The 23188-nt window shown below is 39.3% G+C and overlaps 1 protein-coding gene and 1 long non-coding RNA gene across 2 annotated transcripts in view; one reads left to right on the top strand and one right to left on the bottom strand.

Moving 5' to 3' along the window:
• The first annotated feature begins 546 nt into the window (after window positions 1–546).
• Window positions 547–23188, top strand: part of CFAP44 (cilia and flagella associated protein 44) — a 150807-nt gene continuing 128165 nt past the window's right edge. The window contains exons 1-4 of the mRNA XM_011940574.1: window positions 547–605; window positions 8354–8458; window positions 16209–16361; window positions 17273–17426. Of these exons, the coding sequence (XP_011795964.1) occupies window positions 8359–8458; window positions 16209–16361; window positions 17273–17426 (407 nt within the window). The 5' untranslated portion in view covers window positions 547–605; window positions 8354–8358. The remainder of the gene's footprint in view (window positions 606–8353; window positions 8459–16208; window positions 16362–17272; window positions 17427–23188) is intronic.
• LOC105510688 overlaps window positions 8020–23188 on the bottom strand; it is a 31206-nt gene continuing 16037 nt past the window's right edge. Inside the window, exons 3-6 of the long non-coding RNA XR_001001592.1 lie at window positions 15940–15990; window positions 14482–14652; window positions 8352–8440; window positions 8020–8230 (exon numbers count right to left, since the gene is read on the bottom strand). This is a non-coding gene — a long non-coding RNA (uncharacterized LOC105510688). The remainder of the gene's footprint in view (window positions 8231–8351; window positions 8441–14481; window positions 14653–15939; window positions 15991–23188) is intronic.

Genomic DNA, 23188 nt, shown 5'->3' with positions numbered 1-23188 from the left:
CAAACTGCTAAACCTAGAAATCTGTCAAGGGAGGCCTATACTTTTGTGTCCAGAGCGCTGCGACCAAGAAACCCACAACATAAAACCTTATTTACTCTTAAAAGCCAACAGAGATGATATAGCTTTAAAAATAACAAAAATCCCACCATGTATCTTCGTTGTTGATGTTGCCGGCAAACTGCCTACTATCTCCCAGGACCCCTCTTAAAATCAAAGTTAAAACCTCAACATAGGAACGCCACGATCAGGGCTCCGTTGGCCCATTTTAGAATATCGGGCAGGTATCTTCGACGGTATTCGTATCATTTAATTATCTACATGACGTCCTTTAGGGGATAATAAGCTCGTCGGGCTTTTCTGTTTGGCTTTGAACCAGTGTCATGAGACGGAAAAGGCCCGACCACAGGGCGGACAGGTACCCGGTTCTCAGCGTCACCGCTGCTCGATGTCCTGGAAAGCTGGACGCCGGCCGCGCATGCGCCCCACGGCCCGCCCTGGTTCCGCCTCCCTGGAAGAGGGGTGGCGTTGCCTCGGTAACTGGAGTAAACGGAGGCCTCCGGCAGAAGCTGTGAAGAGAGGAGCCGCGGTGGTCAGCAGTACCTTCGGTGAGTTTGCACCTCAGCAGCTGGCAATTTCCACACCCTCCTCCTTAAATCTGTCTGTGGCTCAGAGGGCAGCGAACCCCACTTGGGCTTCTCTCAGGCTGGACCAGTGTTCCCAGGCTGTGCTGAAACACAGCTTTCGTCCTCCCTGCGGTAGCTCAGCAAACTTTTTGAAGCCTCGAGTATTCTCAGGCTCGGAGCTAGACACTGTGTGCACGGTTCCTGCCTGCGAGACCCTTTCAGTCTGACCGGGCGGAAGCCAGCCAGGCAGCAGGAGCACGGCTTAGACCCGAAGTCAGAGCAGCAGCGAGTCTGCTGGGAAAGTGCTGGGGCTCCCCGCTCCAGCGAGGCACCCACCCTGCGCTCAGCTGGGTGCGACGCTTAGCACGCTGGGCCCTTTGCACTCTGGCTTCCTCATCTCCAGAAAGAAAGGTGATAATGTGACCTCATGGAATTCTTGTTATTATTATTAAATAGGATAATACAAGTAAAGTGCTTAGCACATACATGGCACATAGTAGGTGCACAAAATATTTGTTGTATAATAGGTAAAGACAGCCGCATACATGTGTGCTGCTCAGTGTGTCCAATCAATCATGAGTTGCTAAGGATGCGTGCTGATGAAAACCTTTGAGAGGAGAAGGGGCTAAGGAGGCTAGGGAGAGAGAGACTGACTGTAGCTGGGCTGCAATAAGCTACAGACTCTCTGACAGTGGACCTTTACTCCAGACCGACGAATCTGAGCTCTTATTTGATGGCAGTGATGAGCCATTAGAGGTTTTAAGCAAGAGTGGCACATTAAAAGCTGTGTTTTAGAAATACAAGCGATAGTGTAGAAAATGGATTACAGAAGGGAAGATGAAGTATGACGGTACAGTAATGATAACGGTGAGACACAATGAGAAGTGGAACGACAGAGGGTCAGCAGGGACAGTAGGAATGAAGGGAGGGGAGGAATTCAAAAGGCTTAATCATTGGACAGTTAGTAACAGGACTTGGAAATCATTTATATGAATTAGGTGAGAGGAACGGATCCAGAGTAAATGCGTTGCTTTCTCATCTGTAAAATAATGACAATAATAATAATGGATAGCAAGACTTTTGTCTCAAAAATAATAATAATAGGCTGTGCGCCGTGGCTCACGTCTGTAATCCCAGCACTTTGGGAGGCGGAGGTGGGTAGATCACCTGAGGTCACGAGTTTGAGACCAGTCTGGCCAACATAGGGAAACCCGTCTACTAAAAATACAAAAATTAGCCGGGCGATGTGCTGTGCTCCTGTAATCCCAGCTACTCGGGTGGCTGAGGCACGGGAATCACTTGAACCTGGGAGGTGGAGGTTGTAGTCAACTGGGATCGCACCACTGCACTCCAGCCTGGGTGACAGAGCGAGACTCCATGTCAATAAATAAATAAATAAAATAATAATGTACCTACCTCATAGGGTCGTTTTGAGAATTATACAATAATATGTGTAGAATTTCTTAGAACTGTGCTTGACACATAGTAAACAGTAAAAAAGACAAGCTATTACTTTTTTTCTCCACAGCTGTATTTCACATTGCAAAGTAAAAACTGAGAGCCTGTTTTATACATCAGTCACTGTGAACTTTAAATAACCACCTCTGGCACACTGCTGGGATTGAGTGAGCTTGTGAGCGTGAGGACCAGAACCTGGACTCTGGTGAATGAATCAGAGTAATGTCACCTTAGAGAGCACTCTGTCTGGCGTCCAGCCAGCCTTCTAGCAACACACTCCTCTGCATCAATGTGCACTATTATTTTCCCTTTTTCTTTATCCTTCCTTAGGGTTGACCCTGTCAACCTAAATAACATACAGAGAGAGGCTTTCTAAAAGAAGATAATGTTTATTCAGGAGTAAGGTATTGCAATGGGATATGTGTGCCATGGTAAACTATATGTGTATTAAGGGAGGTAAAGGAAAACAAAGGTTTTTAAAGGAAAAATGAAAAAGATTACATAATTATTTTGAGATAGTTATCGTTGGCTACAAAGGTCAACAATAAGTGTGATGCTAGTCTGAGGTTGGACAGGCAATTGTTGAGAAAATGTCCTTGTAGAAGTATTTTTTTTTTATGTGTAAGGTTGTGATGGCTTTGTGCAAGACTGTGGTCTTTGCAGTCTTTTGGGATAGTTATCCAGCATAAAAGTGTGAGAACCCATTCTTCATAGCCTTCCCCAGCTCTGTTTGTCGGGTTCTGTCTTAACACTGGTGACTCCATTCTAATTCTGACAACTTTCACAACTCAAAACTGTACAGTCTATCTAGAGAGTTAGTGAAAAGAATTGTCTGTAGGCTGGACCAATAAGCCTGGATCTAATGAAAGGAAATTTATGCTAGTCCTGCAAATAGACTCACAAACTGAGCTAGTTTACTGATAGAAGGTAGAACATGGTCTAGAACCCAAACTTAGACTGCCTTAAAGGAATACAATGAATGTCCCCAATAGGTGAATTGGTAGTTCCTCTCTTGTGGAGAGTGTCCAGATCCTATGAAGAACATATAAAATTAGGAAGGACATATGATGCATTGGGAATTAACTTCTTGAGCTATCCGGGTAGTAAAGAAAAGTTGGAAACATGTCATTGCGAAATAATTGAAATAATTGGGATACTTTCTCTGAGAAAAGAGAAGATCTGGAGAGAAATGAGAGCCAACTACAATTATTTGAATGGTTGAAGTACACAGAAAAACTTGTTCTGTGTGTTCTCAGAAGAAAAAACAAGGGTCAAATGGATCCAAGTTGCAGGAAGGCAGATTTCAGCTTAATATAAAATGTGCCAAGAACTAGAGCTGAGCATTAACAGAATGTTCTCACCCTCTTACCCGAAATATTTAAATTGAAGCTGACTGTCTTGTTCTTTCATTTATTCAGAAATATATTAATAAATTCATTCCTGCAACCATTTTACATATTGACTGCCATGTATCATTGTTAGAGCTTTCCTGTGTTGACTCAAAACAACCTTATCCAGTAGGTGCTTTAAAGCATTTTAAAGATGGAAATACTGAGGCACATAGCAATTAAATACTTGGTTAACACCTCACAACCAGGAAGAGGACGAGCCAAGATTTAAACCTAGTCAGAATGACTCTGTAGCCAGTATTCTCGGCCGTGGCCAACACACTAGACTGCTTTTCTGACAGTGCTGGGGTGGATGTTGAGGATGTGTGACCTGCATGGGGTAGCAAGTTAAACTAAAGTCCTCTTTCAACTCTGAAGATTCCATGATTTTATTTATTGAACCCTACCTGTGTCAAAGAGAATATCTAGGAGTATAGTAAAAACAACTGCCATTTCTGAGTGCCTAGTAGGTGTTTACATAAACTCATGATTCCTAACCAGTTCTTATGCCTGATTGCGTGAAAGAATTATCTGGAGAGTGAGACCCTGTTAATAGTACGTTTTTAAGTTTTCCAAGTGATTCTAAAGTGCAGTCAAAGTTGAGAACTCTGTATATGAAAAATCTTGTTTAACTCTACCAAATAACCCTATCACCCCCATTTTACATATTAAAGGATCAAGAGGTTAAGGAACTTGTTTCTTGGGCAAGCAGGGATGTGAACCCAAGTCTCTCTGGCTCCAAAGTCTCCACAGGTTACAATGTAGCTTCCCAATCCCTTTGTTATTAAAACAAAACAAACAAAAAACCTCCCCAAAACAAAAATACCTTATTCTACCTTACCAGTTATACTAATAATCTCCAGGAGAACAGGAGTCTCTCCCACCTGACCTGCTCCACTGCTTTTTACAGGTTCTTCAATTACCTTTTATGACCCAGGAAAGCTAGGAATAGATCCTAGTATTTATTGTCTGGTATTGCTACATCAGAACACTGGGCAAATTCCTTGGGTTCCAGTATTTTCTTCCACATTGTACACAACCTGACATGAACTGCGTTTGTGATGTGAAAGTTTATTACATGGTAATATCAGCCATTTGAGGAATATATTGTTTAAGATAGCACAGAATAAAGTGTGGTGCTTTTGTCTTGACACCAACTTACCTTTTGTTGTAGTCCAACTCTCTTGTTTTCAGAGTGCTTTAGTTACCATAATTGTTTTTTACGCACCTTATGATTATGTTATGAATAAATTATGGGCTCTTTTTATTAGAATCTATATCCAGTTAACATTCAGTTATAGTATGTTAAAAATAAATGTATTCAGAAAAAAGAAGACTGAAAAGTAGAACGTTATCTAAGTCATGAGGCTTATGATAGCAGGAAAGAAAATCATGAGATTCAAATCACTAGGAGGAACTCGACCCATTATTCCTGGCTTTAAAGGGTACCATAAGTCAAGGAATACAAGTGGCCTCTGGAACTTAGAAGGACCCTTGGGCAACAGCCAGTAGGAAAGCAGGGATCACTGTTCCACAGCCACATGGGGCTGAATTCTGCCAGCAGCTTGAATGAGCCCGGAAGTAGATTCTTCCTCAGAGCCTCTGAAAGTGAAGGCAGCACTGCCAACACCTTAACAACCTCTTGAAACTCTAAGCAGAGAGCTAGCTGAGTCACACTTGGCCTGGACTTTTGACCCACAAAGCAGTGAAATAATAAGTGGATGTTATCTAAGCTGCTAAATGTCTGATAATTTATATGGCAGCAAGGGAAAACTAAAACAGTACCTACTTACAGAATAAAGTGCTATTGAAACTCACAGACCAAAATTTTTCATTTAGTTATCAATTGATTAGCAGCAGTAGAATATCAGTTCAATTTTGTTGGAAAACCCAGGGAACTGCCTTGCCTTCACTTATTTGGGACCTGTGTCATGGGAACTTAGGGAGTACTTTAGTTTCTTTCCAATATTTTAAATGTTGATTTTTATCAAATAAATCATTAGTGATCACTCACTTCAGTCACGACTATCAAACCATCCTTGTTTTGGTCAACCTCTAATGGATCTGAATCAGTGATTTAGAATATAAGTTTATTCTGAAACTATTTTGAAAGAGAATTGTTAATTTCTTCATCTTGAATTATGCATTGAGGTCAGGGACTGTATATTGTTCACCTTTGTATCCTCTGCAATGCCTAGCATAATAATATGCTCAATAGTTTTAAGAATTAAATTGACATAAATTATGAAAGCGAGGGAGAAAATAGAATTTAGGTGTGTTTGTATCTATCTAAACAATTTTACCTATAGTATGTCGTCATTTATAACCAAGCTCTGTAATAATGGAATTGGCTGCATAATTCTTATTTTTTTTTTTTTTTAAAAAAAAAACAGTTACTCACTATAATGTAGAAAGTAAGCCTGTGTGTCCAAAACTGGAAGGAATAGAAAATATACTGAATGACAGAATGTGAATTTTAAAAGATTTTGCTACTTAAAGGATTTTATGGTTTGATTCCTAACCCTACCCCCTCCATAAACCCCAAAAGGTATATATTCTACAGTTAGGTGAAAGGAAAGAGGAAGGAAGGGAAGGACAAAAGGAAGAAAGGATGGAGAGAGAGAGGAAGGAAGATTCACAACCAAAAAAGAAAGGAAGGGAAAATACACACACACACGTACATACACTTTTTAAAAAGTAAAACATTATTTTTGTAACCCAGAAGGATGCCTCCAAAGTACAAAATACAAAATTTAATAACATGAGTATCATGTTAGACCATATCTTTTTTTTATTTTTTATTTTTTTATTTTAGAAGCAGAGTCTTGCTCTGTCACTCAGGCTGGAGAATAGTGGTGCGATCCCAGCTCATTGCAGCCTCAAACTCCTGGGCTCAAGTGATCCTCCTGCCTCAGCCTCCTGAGTAGCTGGGACTACAGGCATACCTCGCTATGCCTGGCCATTTTAATTTTTTTTTAAGAGACAGTTTGGCTGTGTCCCCACCCAAATCCCATCATAATTATAGTTCCCATAATCCCCATGTGTCATGGGAGGGACCCAGTGGGAGATAACTGAATCATGGGGGCAGTTACCTCATCCTGTTCCTGTGATAGTGAGTTCTTACAAAATCTGATGGTTTTATAAGGGGTTTTCTTCCCCTCTGCTCTGTACTTCTCCTTGCTGCCGCCATGTGAAGAAAACAGGTGTTTGCTTCCCCTTCTGCTGTAATTGTAAGTGTCCTGAGGCCTCCTTAGCCATGCTGAACTGTGAGTCAGTTAAACCTCTTTCCTTTTTAAATTACCCGTTCTCAGGTATGCCTTTATTAGCAGTGTGAGAACAAATTAATACAGACAGGGTCTTGCTATGTTTCTCATGTTGGTCTCAAACTCCTGGTTTCAAGCAGTCCTCCTGCCTCAGCCTGTCAAACTCCCAGGATTACAGGCATGAGCCACTGAGCCCGGTCTGTATCCTTCTTGATGATAGTTTATAATACAAATGTTTAGACAATGTACTGTTGTCCCCCATATCAAAAGAAGGCATCATTATGATGTCACTGCAGGAAAACATGGAATGAACCCTAGTGCCCAGTTGAAGGGAGACAGTCATCATACTACACTCTCCTTTGTCCTTTGATCATGTAGTGTACCATATCTGCTTTAGGCATACCAGTCTATCTTCAGAGACCAGGAAGATATAACAGTGTGGCAGTTTAAATAACCCTCATAGCAGGCTGGTACAAAGTTTTGTCTTCATTCCCATTACAGCTGGAGAATTCATGTAAAGTTTAGTTAGCTAGTTATATGTCAGTACTGGGATTCAGACCCTAATCTAACTATAAATCTGATCCAAATAGAACTGGTGTTCCATTCTGCTTGCCAGGTATATCATAGAAGAATGTTGAGGAAACATGGGGTGTTTAGTATAGAGAAGTGAAGACTTATAAGTAAGGTGTTTTTCAAATATATGAAAAGCTGCAATATAGACAGAGGGCAGAGAAAACCTGTTGTGTCACTCCCCTTTTTAAAACCCTTTAATGGTTTTCAGTTGTCAAGGAAATAAGGTATAAACTTCTTAGCAAAGCTTAGAGACAACTTTATGATATGGTACCCACCTCCTCTTCAGTATCCATTTTACTCTCCCACTCTGGCCAATAGACTGCTTGCAGCCCTTTAAAGATGCAGCCCTCTTTGATGTGCCTAACATCTCTTTCACATTCTGTGCCTGGCCAACTCCTGACCATCATCCATGTCTCAAACACCTCTTCTCTAACCCCCCATCATGTTTTAGGATTCTTGCTACACATGCCCACAGTACCTTCTATTTTCCTTTTAGTAGCACTCATTATTTTAATTGCTTGTTTAATATCTATCTTTCTAAACAAGCTCCATAAAGTTAGGGCCCATATTTCTCTTCTCCAGTTTTGTAATTTAGCACCCAACATAAGACTTGATACGCTGCAGGTATGCTCAAAAAATATTTTAAAAACTGAAGTTGATTAGTAACTCCAAGAGAATTTGAAAATAGAGAAAGAGGGAGGGATGGACCAAAGGTAGGATGGCAGGTTAATTTTAGTGGTGAAGCATTTGGGGAAAAAGATGAACTTTGGTAGTGTGTTTCACTGTGGACCTCTGGAAAACCAAAGTGCACCACAATGACAGTTCACCCAGAGAAGGAGAATCTGTGATTATAATTAGCTGTCTTGCAGAGGTCAGAGGTCTCTGACGGTAGTTGCACACTCCTGCTGGTGGGTCATCCTGGATCCTGTGCAAACAAAGGATTATTGACACACATGGTGTTTGATGCTTATGAAATTTGTTAGGGGGAAATCTGTTAGTTTCTATTTTACAACATTATCCATATCTCATCCCAATTTTGTACTTACAGAGGAAATGAAGGAACCAGATGATCAGGATGCTGATGGGGAGAAATCAGTTACATCAAAGAGTGATGGGAAGAAGTCTCTGAGGTCTTCTAAATCGGAATCAAGATGTAAGTAAAGATAGTATGTATACTTTTAAAAGTATTAAATTTAGGTAAACATTTAAATAATCAATTTTTATAGTAGAATAGAAAGAGCAGGATGTTATAAAATAGATCTCTTTTTTTTTTGAGACGGAGTTTCATTATTGTTGCCCAGGCTGGAGTGCAATGGAACGATCTTGGCTTACTGTAACCTCCGCCTACTGGGTTCAAGTGATTCTCCTGCCTCAGCCTCCTGAGTAGCTAGGATTATAGGCGCCCGCCACCACACCCGGCTAATTTTTATATTTTTAGTAGTGATGGGGTTTCATCATATTGGTCAGGCTGGTCTCAAACTCCTGACCTCAGGTGATCCCCTCCCAAAGTGTTGGGATTACAAGCGTAAGCTACCATGCTAGGCCAAAACAGATCTCTTATACTCCCTGTTCCCAGAAAGCTGTAGGAAGGTGGGATCTGTAAAAATCATGGAGTTAGCAAAGAAAAAAGACCACTTTTGGTACGGGAAATAGGAGATTCAAAATAGAAATAAGGCAAAGGTAATACCTAGGATGACACCTGGGCAGCCATGCAGAGAACAATTATACTGAAGCAAGGAAAGGAGAATTTTCACCTCCCAGAAAGTTAAAAATGTTAAATAATAGATTATCTGATAGATGCATGTAGAAAATTGAATTGAGTGGAATTTATAGAACTATGGCAAGATGTGGGAAGATTTATCAGGAGATTCCAGAAAGTTAAAAAGTGAAAAAAAGTGAGGTATTAGTTTTAGAAAAGTGAGTTGTTCAAGAAGGAAATAAAATGATACATTCTTAACTCGGGAATGAGTGTTATTAAGGCAGTATACTAAAAACAGTAAGCATAGACTTCACTATGTTTTGTTACACTTTAATTATATTGCAAGGGCGGAGAGATAGCAAGTGGTGGTAGAGATTTAACATTCTTCATCATCCCATAATAAACACTGTCTAAAAGTGGCTAGAGAGAGCAGTATATCCATATTATTTAGATATATGGAGGTAAATATCAGAAGAAAAAAGATTAAAAGCTAAAAGTGGGCCGGGCGCAGTGGCGGGCGCCTATAATCCCAGCTACTCGGGAGGCTGAGACAGGAGAATGGCCTGAACCCAGGAGGCGGAGCTTGCAGTGAGCCGAGATCGCGCCACTGCACTCCAGCCTGGCGACACAGCAAGACTGTCTCAAAAAAAAAAAAAAAAAAAAAAGCTAAAAGCGATTGTTCTGGAGAGAGCGAGAAGGCTGTTAAGCAGAAAAAAGTTGAGTATTTTAAAAGACAAGTCTTTTAGCATTACTTGACTTTTTAAGTTATGGGCATGTACTTCAACAAAAATAAAAATAATTTTCTAAAAGTCAAAAAAATGGGTAGAATATAAATAGTGCATATCTGGGTTTATGGAACAGAAATGGTTTACTTGTTCAACTCCCTTACAAAAGCTCAAAGTTCCTTAAAAGCAGTCTGTGTTTTACCTGTTTATCACAGCTCCTGGCACACAGGTTGATAATAACCTATACACACGTCTCGCCTAGAGTTCTCCTGTGAGAGCTACTAAGTCTTATATGGACTTTTCTGATACAATGTAGTGGAAAGAGACCTGGACTTTGGTTTTGAGTCCTGTATCTACCATTTAGAGATGCTTGACCTTGGAAAAATTACCACATCTTTTTGAGCCTCAGTTTTCTCACCCATTAAAACAATTATGTGTCACTTGGGAATTAAATTGGATAACATGTGGAAGGACTTCATAGACTGCAATGGAAGAAAAAAGGAGAAATTTTATAAGTAGGATTTTTTGAAAGATGGCTGGCTCTTTCTGACTATCACAATGTTAGGTATCTCAGTGCAATCTTGACTTTTTAAGGTTCTAATTCTAAATATGATTTTAGAAATTTAATTTTGACTATTCACCTAGATAAGATCAGGTCCTGGGAAAATCAATACACATGCAAAATCTGCATTAAATTCTTTTAATCTATCGCAGACATGTCTTGTAAATCCAGTTTCTCCACAATATATTTTATTTTAGGCATTTATCTTCTCTGGTTTGGACTCTTGCAACATGGATTTCTACCTCAGTCTTCCTGTCCAGATCTCCCTCCACACCACCACTAGAGTTCTTTCCAAAAAGTATCATTATATCACTTACCTCAGAAACTTTAGTTTGTTCCCCCCTTGTTTTTCCTTTTTCTGTACTGCCCACATTTCTGACACAGGATTGTCTGTTTGTTGGTTTCCAGTCTTTGGCAGTGTTTTCCTGGATGCTACTCTCAACTTTCCCTTGATGGATTTAATGATAATGACCCTTTGTCTAGCACTGCCTTCAGGACCTCCCTTCCTTATGTCAAACTCTCTTAGGGGCAGAGCTTTTCAAGTGTGACCTGGCCCAGTGCTCAGCTCATTAATTAGTTCACATATCATAGGTCTTAGAATCCCCAATGATAATGTGAAATAATTTTCTGGCATTCTGAACATCCTGTACCTTATTGCTGCGTGAAGAGGTCTCTCTCTTCTGGTTCAGCCTCATACCGTGTCCACAATTGGTGGGTTCTTGGTCTGGCTGACTTGAAGAATGAAGCCGTGGACCCTCGCGGTGAGTGTTATAGTTCTTAAAGATGGTGTGTCCGGAGTTTGTTCCTTCAGATGTTCAGATGTGTCCAGAGTTTCTTCTTTCTGGTGGGTTCGTGGTCTTGCTGACTTCAGGAGTGAAGCTGCAGACCTTTGCCGTGAGCGTTACAGCCCTTAAAGGCAGCGCATCTGGAGTCGTTCATTCCTCCTGGTGGGTTTGTGGTCTTGCTGGCTTCAGGAGTGAAGCTGCAGAACTTTGCGGTGATTGTCACAGCTCATAAAGGTAGCATGGACCCAAAGAGTGAGCAGCAGCAAGATTTATTGCAAAGAGGGAAAGAACAAAGCTTCCACAGCCTGGAAGGGGACCTGAGGGGTTGCCACTGCTGGCTGGACAGCCTGCTTTTATTCCCTTATCTGGCCCCACCCACATCCTGCTGATTGGTCCATTTTACAGAGAGCTGATTGGTCCGTTTTGACGGGGTGCTGATTGGTGTGTGCTGATTGGTGCATTTACAATCTTTTAGCTAGACACAAAAGTTCTCCAAGTTGCCACTAGATTAGGAGACACAGAGCACTGATTGGTGCGTTTGCAAACCTTTAGCTAGACACAGAGCCCCGATTGGTGCATTTACAATTTTCTAGCTAGATGCAGTGCTGATTAGTGCATTTATAATCCTCTAGGTAGACATAAAATTTCTCCAAGTCCCCACCAGACTCAGGAGCCCAGCTGACTTTGCCTAGTGGATCCCGCCCCTGGCAGAGGCAGAGCTGCCTGCCAATCCCATGCTGCGCCTGCACTACTTAGCCCTTGGGCAGTCTATGGGACCAGGTGCTGCAGAGCAGGGGGCAGCGCCCCCAGGGGAGGTTCAGGCCCTGTGGGAGACCACTGTGGGAGGGGCTCGGGCATGGTGGGCTGCAGGTCCTGAGCCCTGCCCCACCGGGAGGTGGCTGAGGCCCAGAGAGAATTTGAGCGAGCCTGGCATGTGCGGGCAGGCAGTGCTGAGGGACCCAGCGCACCCTCTGCAGCTGCTGGCCCAGGTGCTAAGCCCCTCACTGCCTGGGGCTGGGGGTGCTGACCGGCTCCTCTGAGTGCAGGGCCCACCAAGCCCATGCCCACCTGGAACTCGTGCTGGCCTACCTAGTGCAGCACAAGCAGCCCGGGTTCCTGCCTGCACCTCCCCCTCCACACTTTTATGCAAGCAGAGGGAGCCGTCTCCTGCCTCGGCCAGCCCAGAAAGGGGCTCCCACAGTGCAGCGGTGGGCTGAAGGGCTCCTCAAGCGAGGCCAGAGTGGACTCCGAGGCCCAGGAGGCTCCACGAGCCAGCGAGGACTGCTGGCACGTTGTCACCTCTCAATACCTGATAGCTGTATTCCCCACACCCCTGGAAACCTTGCTTTGCTCTCAGGCTTGCTAAAACATCAGGGCAAGTTTTTGCTCTTTGGGACTCTCAAGAGAATGAGTAAAAGTCCTTGTATTACATCCAAGCAGAGAAGTTGGATAGACTTTTTTCCATTAACAAGAAGTTTCTGCTATCTCTGAGTTCTAGTAAGAAATTTAGGCCGAGTGTACCAGCTAAACCATCCATCATTTCTCACAATGGTGAAGGATTGTTAGTTACTAAGGCATTGATTTCTGATTCTTATCAAAGGATTAAATTATTGCAGAGCTTATTTAATAGTTTTGGGAAGTATTTTGTTCTTTTCTATTTTCAAAAATATTTTGTGTAGAATTGGTATTATTTCTTCCTTAAATGCTTGGTAGAATTTACCAGTAAAACTGTCTGGACCTGGAATTTTCTTGATGAGTGGGTAAATTTAAACCATTAATTCAATGTTTTAAATAGAGGGCTCTCTATTTCTTCTTTACTAAGTTTTACAAGTTTGTATCTTTCATGGAATTTGCTCACTTCTAAATTGTCAAATTTGTTGACATAACTTTGTAGGATCTGTTTTCATTCTTGATGTTGGAGATTTATGTTGTTTCTCTTTTATTTCTTCATTGGGCTAGCTAGGAACTTATCAATATTGTTGATCTTTTCAAAGACTAAGATTTTGGCTTTGCTCATTTACCTTGGGTTTTTTTTTTTTTTCATTTATTTTTCTAACTTCTTGAGGTGGAAATTTAGGTCATTGATTTTTTTTTTTGACTTTTGTTCTTTTCTTACATATGTATTGAAAGCTATAAATTTCCCTCCAAGGACTGCTTTAGCTATATATCAATTTTAATATATTGTATTTTAATAATAATTTAATTTGAAAAATTTTCTGATTTCTTTGTTGATTTCCCCTTGACCCATGAATTATTTTTATTGTGTAATTTAATTTCCAAATATGGAACTTTTTTCAAGGTATCTTATCATTATTGGTTTCTAACTTACATCTGTTGTTTTCAGAGAACATGTCTATTCTATATAATCGCAATCCATTTAAATGTATTAAAACTGGTCTTGTGTCTCAGCAAGTTATCTGTCTTGGTAAATGACCCATGTGTACTCGAATGTGCATCCTGTATTGGTAGGTGTAAGTGTTTTATAAATGTCAGGTCAGGATGGTTGATAGTGATGTTCAGATCATCTATGTCTTTACTAAGTTTTTGATTAGTTCTATCAATTGCTGAAAGATGCGTATTACTAAAATAAATAGTAACTCTAAGTAGACTGTGAAAAGTTGTTGTGTATAATCTCTGAAGCAACCACTAATAAAACACAGAACTGCTAAAAAGCCAACAGAAATTTAAATAGAATTCTAAAGAGTAAATGATCTAAAAGAAAACATGGAAAGAGAAAAAGAGGGAAAAATGACAGGTAGGAGGAGAAAAACAGAAAATAAATTATCAAATATTATTTGTTAATTTCACAAGCATATGTTATTAAAATCTAACCATATCAATAACTACATTATTAGTTAGCTGAACATTAATATAAAAAGGCAGAGATTATCAGCATGGCTAATGAAAACAAGAACCAACTATATGATGCTCATAGAAGACACATGTTAGATATAATGATACAAATAGGTTGCAAGTAAATGGATGGAAACAGATATATCATGCAAAAAGTAAGCATAATCTGGGTGGAGTGACTATATTAATACCAGATAAAACAGACTTCAAGGCAAAGAGTACTACCAGTGACATAGGGTAAAAGGATCAATTTATTCATAAAGATAAAAGGATCAGTTAAGAAAACATAATAATCATAAATATGTATTCACCTAGTAACAACATCCCAATGCACAAAGCAAAAATAGACAGAATCAAGGAAAAACTAAGTAATTCCACAATCATAGTAAGAGAGCAGCTTGGTACTAGTTACTTCATTATAGCCAAAGTATACATGCCTACTATCAATATTTGTATATTGTTGTTGTATGCAATAACCATGCTGAACTCTTTTAAAAATTATAATAAATTATAATTTAGTTCTTATTAATTTTTTTATAAAGTAGCTCTTACGGATTTTTTCTGTATGTGCAACCATAGCGTTTGTAGGCTTTCTTGTAGTGTTCTCAATCTCATGGAAAAGGTAGAGGTAAATAAGGAATCACAGAGGCAAACTGTTTGTGGGAAGCAGTATCTCTGTGATAGCTGCAGAGGAGAGGCCCCAAAGCTTGCTACATACATTGGCTGGAGGAAACAAACAAACAAAAAAATGAAGAAACTCACATATAAAATTGTGGGTCATACAGCAAAAATCCCAGCAGATTCTTTTTGATATCTACAGTTATGGCATTCCTTTCTCCTTGGTCACTTTCCTTTGCGTCCTCCGGCACCCATCCTTGTTCAGTCTCCACTAATTTTGCCAGCCGTTTTGCCAGCAGCCCTGCCATCCATTCGTGATTTTGGGTTTTAACTGCTTCTAGTTCTACAAAAAAAATGGAGTCTGTGTTTTTGGCATTTATTCTCAATGTTGATTTTAGATTATTTCCAAGAATAGAAAGGCAAATACTGATTTATTCTTCAAACCGCAAGTCTTCCACCCATCTATTTCAGGATTACAAAAATTATAGAACTATCCAGCCCTCATAAAGTTGCCTAAATGTGCTGATTCACCAGCTTGGTTTAATGTGCCTACTTCCTGCCCAATGAGTTTTTTTCCCCCAAACTCTAGTTTTCCCTCAGTGGCACAATCCTTCTCCAGTCTCAGAATACCCATTATTTTTTGTTACCTCTTCTCCTTCATCTGTATTTACTCTCAATTCGTTAATCAGCGATCACCTTATCTACCAGTTCTAACTCCTTTCCCGGGGAACCCAGCAGTTAGGAGTGTTACGCTTGTAGTGCCGTAATCTTGACATGAGGAAATAATCTTTGGTTGCTACAGTCACAAGAAAGAGCTAAGGTATTATTAGAGAATAGTTCTCCAGGGCCCCCACTTGGGGAATCTGTTTGGCTGATTTAGGCACCCAGTATTACTTTCTTGTCATCCAAATACATGAATCCTAAGGAACTCTGTCCTGTTCTGCAACTAATTGTGTTGGCTCAGCTTTTTGATCTTATTAATATTAGTGTTGGACTTTGTTCCTAATCTTTAGCCTCATCTCAGATCTACTACATACTCTGGTACCTAGTAGTACATTTGCCTTTTCTTCCTTATTCTTCTGAAAATTCACCTAACCCTATATGAAAGTATACCCATCCTACTTGGCATGGCATTGTGTATTTTAACCATCCCCATGTTTGGACTTGATCTGAATGTTGCCTTATACCTGGGGCCATTCTACTCCTATCCCAGTTCTCATTTCCAGCTTGTCCTAAAGCCAATATTCCAACTTATTCCTGTGATATCACTTCCAAGAGAAATCATCATACTCAGAGAAAGACAATACGCCTTATTTGTCTTTAACGTAACAGGTTCCCTATAAAAGTTGGTAAAATTGAATTTAGTTGAAATTATGATAGCAGCATACTAACCTCTTTTTTGCTTTATCTTTTTATTGTAAGTATTTAGTGATAGGAAATAGACTGGAAATGAAGTGAAAATGGAGATTAAAAAACAGAAAAGCCTTTTTTATTTTGTAAAGGTACAAGACTGATCAAATAAAATGATTCTTCTGGAAATTTTTGAGTATGTATTAGAATTTATTGCATCTATAGCACAAGCAAATTGGAAGTTTTAGCTACTTTAGATATAAGAAAATGTTTAATCAAAATTTAGAAGTTATTAAAACAAATTTTAATAGCTCCTGTTCAAGAAGATAACACATTTTTAGAAGATGCCACAGATGAAACATTTACTGAAGGAGAAGAATCATATTTAGAAGAAGACTCAGATGAGGAACGTTTGGAAGGAAGTTTGAGTTCATTTCAGTATGATGATTTGCAAAGCACTACAGGTAGGTATTATTAGTTTTCTGTCAGTAATTGTCACTATTTTAAAGACAAAGCACAGACTAATGGAACAGTTGTAAATCCATAGAAAGAAAAATCTGCAGGATGTGTATATGTGTGGGAATGATGAAAGGGCAAGTATTGTACATATTTTGGTAGGGTACTTTAGCAGCCCTAGACTTGTGGTTTTTATTTCTGAGGATCACATACAGTACTCTGATACTCATTCTTCTGGGTTTTAAGAAGGTGTAAAAACTGCTCCACTACAGATTAGTGGGAGTTCAACTCTCCCTTGGAAGTAATTGGGAGTTCCCCTTAGAGACTCTTGCACCATGACAGACCAGAACTCAGCATTTGGCATGATGCACATGGGCATGATGGCTCTTCCTTCCATGCTCACTGATGACTGTGTCCTATCTTCAGGCCAGTAGTAGTAGGTACTGCTAGAGTATTGCAGGCTGTGTACATTCCTCCTGTCTCTGCGAAATACAATTTTGGATTCACCAGACACTCTTTGTATTAGTCCATTCTCACGCTGCTAATAAAGACATAGCTGAGACTGGGCAATTTATAAAGGAAAGAGGTTTACTTGACTCACAGTTCTGCATGGCTGGGAAGGCCTCAGGAAACTTACAATTATGGCAGAAAGGGCAGCAAACATGTCCTTCACATGATGGCAGCAAGGAGAAGTGCAGAGCAAAGGAGGGAAATGTCCCTTATAAAACCATCAGATCTTGTAAGAACTCATTCACCATCATGAGAACAGCATGGAAGTAACAGCCCCTGTGATTCAATTACCTCCTACCAGGTCTCTCCTATGACATGTGGAGATTATGGGAACTACAATTCAAGATGAGATTTGGGTGGGGACACAGCCAAACCATATCATTCTTCTTAAATTATTTTATTTTTTTAGTATCTCAGCAAACCCCTGCCCCAGCTGTGGAAGAGGCAGAGGAGGAAGTTAAGAAGAAAATATCAGAGAGCTTCTTCTATGATTATATGGAGCTTGCTTCGATGCCTTTTGTGACTCTGGATTCAGACATACCACTGGATCTTCTCACACTCGTGTATCCACCCTGGTTAAATATGTATAATTTTGGGATTTTCATTTTTTAGGTCAGAGGTCAGCAAACTATAGCCCAGGGAGCCCAAATGTACCCTCCCACCTGTTTTAGTAAATCAAATTTTATTGCAACACAGCCACATCCGTTTGCTTGCCTTTTGTTTATTATGGCTGCCATCACACAACAAGGACAGAGATAAGTAGTTGTGACAGAGACCATCTGGCTTACAAGGCCGAAACTATTTACTACTTGCCCTTTACAAAAAAAGTGTGCCAACCCATCTTAGGTAATTCTAAGAAACTTGAGTTCTTAGAGATTTGATAGAAATGTATGATCTTAATTTAAACTAAGCTTTTGTTTGATGCCAAATAACCATAAAGAGAACTGATGTTTTTCTGGCTGTCCTTTGCACGAGTGGAAAGGCTTCATGAGATGTGAGTGAAGGAAACCAGAAGGCTTCTTATTCCCATTTACTTTTGCCAATGCCTGTCAAGTTAATTAATGAATTTCCCTTCTTGAAACACTTATGCGTCTGTCCGTTGTAAGGTATTAGTACTTTCACATTATATATTAGATTAGCTATCAGAGAAGACAATTCTTAGGAAATAGGGCACAAAATAGCAAGTTTTAATTGGGCTGGAGAATAAGAGTCTTTGAAGATATGTAGAAGCGGGGATGATTGACAAGGGGATTTCGTGTTTGTCATCACATTATGATGTTAGGTTTGCAATGCAGGTAGTTAGAACTGACAGTTTCCATTGAGGTCCTTAGCTGGCAATTTACTATGCTTGCCTTTTGGATAGTTAGTAGTTATCACCACATGGCCTAAACCACCAACTGGCCTCTTACATAAGGAATATTTACAGAGACAGCGTGGTGTACTCAGTGACTCAGTTTTGCTTGTTAAATAAAACATAAAAATAGAACATGTTGTTAAATCCCAGGTGTAACTAAACTAATTCACACTGAATCATCTTGTAACCTGGAATTTTCTCTCTTCATGGCTTTTTTTTTTTTTTTCCTTATCTTTGGACAAGTTTCCTGTCAAAAGTTATGCTGTTTGCTTTCTTCTTTCCCTGAATGGGGTGGGGTGGTATATTAGAGTCCCCTGGAAGGTTTTCCTAAAGTACCCAATGCTCTGACGCCTTCCTGGACCTACTGTGCTAGTTCTATGTGGAGAGGGGCTTGGGCATATGTACTCTGAAAAAACTCCGAGATGGTTTGGCAGTGCACTGCCTTCTCACTGCTCCAGGATGGGAGGGTCTGTATTAGACAAACATGCTTAGATTCTAAACAGCAGAGTCAGAAGAACCTCAACTTTTATTCTAATATATGAATTCTCTCTATTCATGCTGAATGGGTGGCTGTATAAACTATAGCCTTTTCTTAAACATTTTCAACACCAGGAAAATCACAAAGTAGCTTACCCCACTTTTAGATGGCTCACTAGAGAGCTTTTTGGACCTTGAATAAGATTCTGCCTTGCTGGGATGGCCCCTATTAGATTTAGTTCTCCTCTCTGGAGATAAACATATATAATCTCTATATCTTGTGAGGAATTCTAGGAAGAACAAGTCAGCCATCATGTATTCCCTAAGTACTCTTTTAATTAACCCTTTAAAGATTATTAATATATTGTATTGATTCTACTTTAGTTTTTGTCTGTTTTGTTTTTTTGAGATGGAGTCTCGCTCTGTCACCCAGGCTGGAGTGCAATGGCACGATCTCTGCTCACTGCAACCTCCGCCTCCTGGGTTCATGCAGTTATCCTGCCTCAGCCTTCTGAGTTGCTGGGACTATGGGCGTGCACCACCACACATGGCTAATTTTTGCATTTTTAGTAGAGATTGGGTTTCACCATATTGGCCAGGCTGGTCTCGAACTCCTGACCTTGTGATCTGCCCTCCTTGGCCTCCCAAAGTGCTGGGATTACAGGCGTGAGCCACCGCGCCCGGCTCTCTACTTCAGTTTTTAAATTTATGTCTTCTAAATTTTAGCAATGTTAAATCAAGTTTAGCCTAAAGCTACCTCCTTATATACTTTAAGTTCAGCCTATAGGTTTCTTTGTACCTGGTGAACTATAACCTAAAGGGAGTTAGACTCTAGCCTACTCTTGAGCCAGTTACCGAGTTTTGGTCAAAGGTGGCCAACTGTTCAAATTGTGTTAAAATAAGGTAGATGCCAAGCTGTAACCAATTCGGCTATTTCTGTACCTCACTTTTGTTTTCTGTACATCACTTTCTTTTTTCAGTCCATAAATCTTTCTGCACGTGGCTGTACTGGAGTCTCTGGGCCTACTCTGGCTCAGAAGGCTGCCCAATTCTTGAATTGTTCTTTGCTCAATTAAACTCTGTTAAATTTAATTTGGCTAAAGTTTTCTTTTAATAGCAAGAAATGTGCCATTTATAAAGTATCACTTAAACCATGGTATAATTTTAAAAGAGATTATACAGAACTTAACAGTGTTTAAACAATTTTAAAGTGAAATTCCTAGATGGCCATGAACAAACGTTGAAAGCTCTGAGTCTTTGACAGGAATTTAAGAAGAGGCAAGTCAGAAGAGAAGGTGAGATAAAACAAAGGGAGCTGAAGGTATATCAAAACACATTTTAAGATTTTCAGAACTCCACTAAGGGTCTGTCACTGTCCTCTGGGATGAAAAGGAAAGGATCAGGCCAGGCGCAGCGGCTCAGACCCGTAATCCTAGCACCCTGGGAGGCTTGGCAGGCAGATCACTTGAGCTCAGGAGTTCGAGACCAGCCTGAGCAACATGGCAAAACCCTGTCTCTACAAAAAATACAAAAATTAACCAGGTGTGGTGGTGCACATCTGTAGTCCCAGCTACTTGGGGGGCTGAGATGGGAGAATCTCTTGAGCCTGGGAAGTTGAGGCTGCAGGGAGCCATGTTCATGCCACTGCACTCCAGCCTGGGTGACAAAGTGAGACCCTACCTCAAAAAAAAAAAAAAAAAAAAAAAAAAAAAAAAAAAAAAGGAGGAAAAAAAAAAAAAAAAAACTGAAAAAAAAAAAAAAAAGAAAAAGGATCAAATTCTAGTTATGCACAAATTAATGAATTGAATAATTCAACAAACATTTCTTGAATTGCTAATAGACTGAAGACAGTGTGCTAGGCATTCTGGGAAACAGAGATGGAGAGAAGCAGTCGTTGCCCTCAGTAAGTTGTAATTTAGAGGGGGAGAATTTTAGAAGTTACAATCTGACCCATTCTGGGTTTGAAAGAGCCTTTTATCAGGGCAGCAGCATGTAAAAGGGAGTTTTCCTGCTAAAATTAAATATAATAATATTAGATAAATGATAATTTCTCCAATTCCTAACTTTCATCTAAGATAGTGAAGAGATGGTAACCAATTTCTAATCTCATAGCTACTAACATGCTTTTAGCCTTCTGAGGTTTTATATTGCCACCAGGGAAGAGAGAAAGGAAGGGAAGAAGGGGAGGTGAGAGCAGTGGTTTGAAGGAAGTTAAAAAGATGGTGGGCAAAACTTCCCTCCATGAGGCTTGAATAGCTTCATTTACATATTTGGATCACATATTCATTCACATTTCTATACAAGATTTAATTTTAGACATTTATGTCTTTATTACATTTATAAAATTTCTTTTTCTTGAACAGATCCAGTACCCTGAAATGCTTTATCTCTCTCTTTCAATTAAACTATTTGGTAATGAGATAGGCTGCTTGTGGTTGGTTATAATTTGTTTATATTTCACAATTTAAATTGCATTAATGTAAATCTCTTTTTACATTCTACATTTTCTTCTTAAAACTTTAACATAATTTCTTTCTCTGAAAATTGTTATTTACTTATGAATAAGTGGAATCCTCTAAAATCAGAATTTCTTTTTAAACAAGGGCTCAAGAAATACAAATTCCTCCAATGATCCTTCAGCTCTGATGTTCAGCAACAAATTCTTGTGAACAAAGAATCTATCTGCTTAAGCTACACTATAGGACATGGTTCTTTTGTCAACTCTAGTTTTTTTCATAGATTGATCTCATTTAACTTGGTTATTATATTTATATTTTGGGCATATTAATTTTGACTTAAACATAATAACAATATACATTTAAAAGATGTTTTATATAACTTAGATTATATACCTCTTTTTTAAAAAAATATTTTTATTTTAGATTTAGAGGGTACACATGCAGGTTTGTTTCAAGGATATATTGTGTGATATTGAGGTTAGGGCTTCTGTTGATCTCATCACCCACGTAGTGAACGTAGTACCCAATAGGAAGTTTTTCAGCCTTGTCCCTTCCCTCCCTTCCTCCCTCCCTTTGGAATTCCTAGTGTCTGTTGTTCCTGTCTTTATGTCTGTGTGTACCCAAGATTTAGCTCCCACTTATAAGTGAGAACATGCAATATTTGGTTTTCTGTTTCTGCATGAATTTGCTTAGGATAATGGCCTCCAGCTGCATCCATGCTGATGCAAAGGACATGACTTCATTCTTTTCATGGCTGTATAGTATTTCATGGTGTATATGCCATATTTTCTTTATCCAGTGTACCACCGATGGGTTGATTCCATGTCTTTGCTGTTATAAATAGTGCTGTGATAAACATATGAGTGCATGTATCTTTTTGGTACAATGATTTTCCTCTGGGTATATCCCCAGAAATGGGATTACTAGGTTGAATGGTAGTTCTATTTTTAGTTCTTTGAGAAATCTCCAGACTGCTTTCCACAGTGGCTGAACTGATTTAAATTCTCACTAATAGTATATAAGCATTTGCTTTTGTCTGCAGCCTCACCGACATCTCTTGTTTTTTAATGATAGCCATTCTGACTGGTGTGAGATGGCATCTCATTGTGGTTTTGATTTGCATCTCACTGATGATTAGTGATGTTGAGCGTTTTTCATGTTTGTTGGCCACTTGCATGTCTTCTTTTGAAAAGTGTCTATTGAAGTCCTCTGCCTGCTTTTTAGTGGGGTTATTTTTTCTTGTTGATTACTTTAAGTTCCTTATAGATTTTGAATATTAGCCCCTTGTCAGATGCATAGTTTGGGAATATTTTCTCCCATTCTGTAGGTTGTCTGTTTAATCTGTTGATGGTTTATTTTGCAGTGCAGAAACTCTTTAGTTGAGTTAGGTCCCACTCTATTTTGAATTAGTACAATTTTACTCTATAGCATACACACACACACACACACACACTACTTACCTACACACCAATACATATACTAATAAGCTCAGAAAAGAAATATTAGTCTATTAATTACATATATTTATTTGCTATATATTAATCAATTTTCATAATTTGTTGATTTGAATTAAATTTTAGTTATATTTATGTGAATTTATTATAATCATGTTATCAAATGGTGTGTTAAAATTTTACAAACATGTTAGAATTTTAAGCATCTTGTCTTTCAACATCAAGGTAAAAGCCTGTATAATATTTTTACTATGGTTAGTCAACAAACTTAACAGGCATTGTGAATACAAAGGTGATCAAGATATAGACTTTCTCCCATGTTATACAATATGATTTAGTTTTAGTGGGAGAGAGGAAAATATAATTATGTAGGTGACAATTTTGCTGTCTGTGGTACCCAAATAGGTTTAACCTTATTTATTTTTGCAAAAACAATTAATGGACTGTCAGGATTTCCCCAGGAAAATTAAAATAGTAACTAAATCAGAGTATGGGGTAGTCACCTGATTTATTTATTTATTTGTTTATTTTTTTCCTGCCCAGGCCTTTTTGTTTCTCACCTAATTTAAAAAAAAAAAAAA

The sequence above is a fragment of the Colobus angolensis genome, unplaced genomic scaffold, assembly GCF_000951035.1.
Source record: "Colobus angolensis palliatus isolate OR3802 unplaced genomic scaffold, Cang.pa_1.0 Scaffold190, whole genome shotgun sequence".
Taxonomy (NCBI): Eukaryota; Metazoa; Chordata; class Mammalia; order Primates; family Cercopithecidae; genus Colobus; species Colobus angolensis.
The sequence above is the reverse complement of the archived record's forward strand: the minus strand, read 5'-3'. Positions and strand labels throughout refer to the sequence as shown.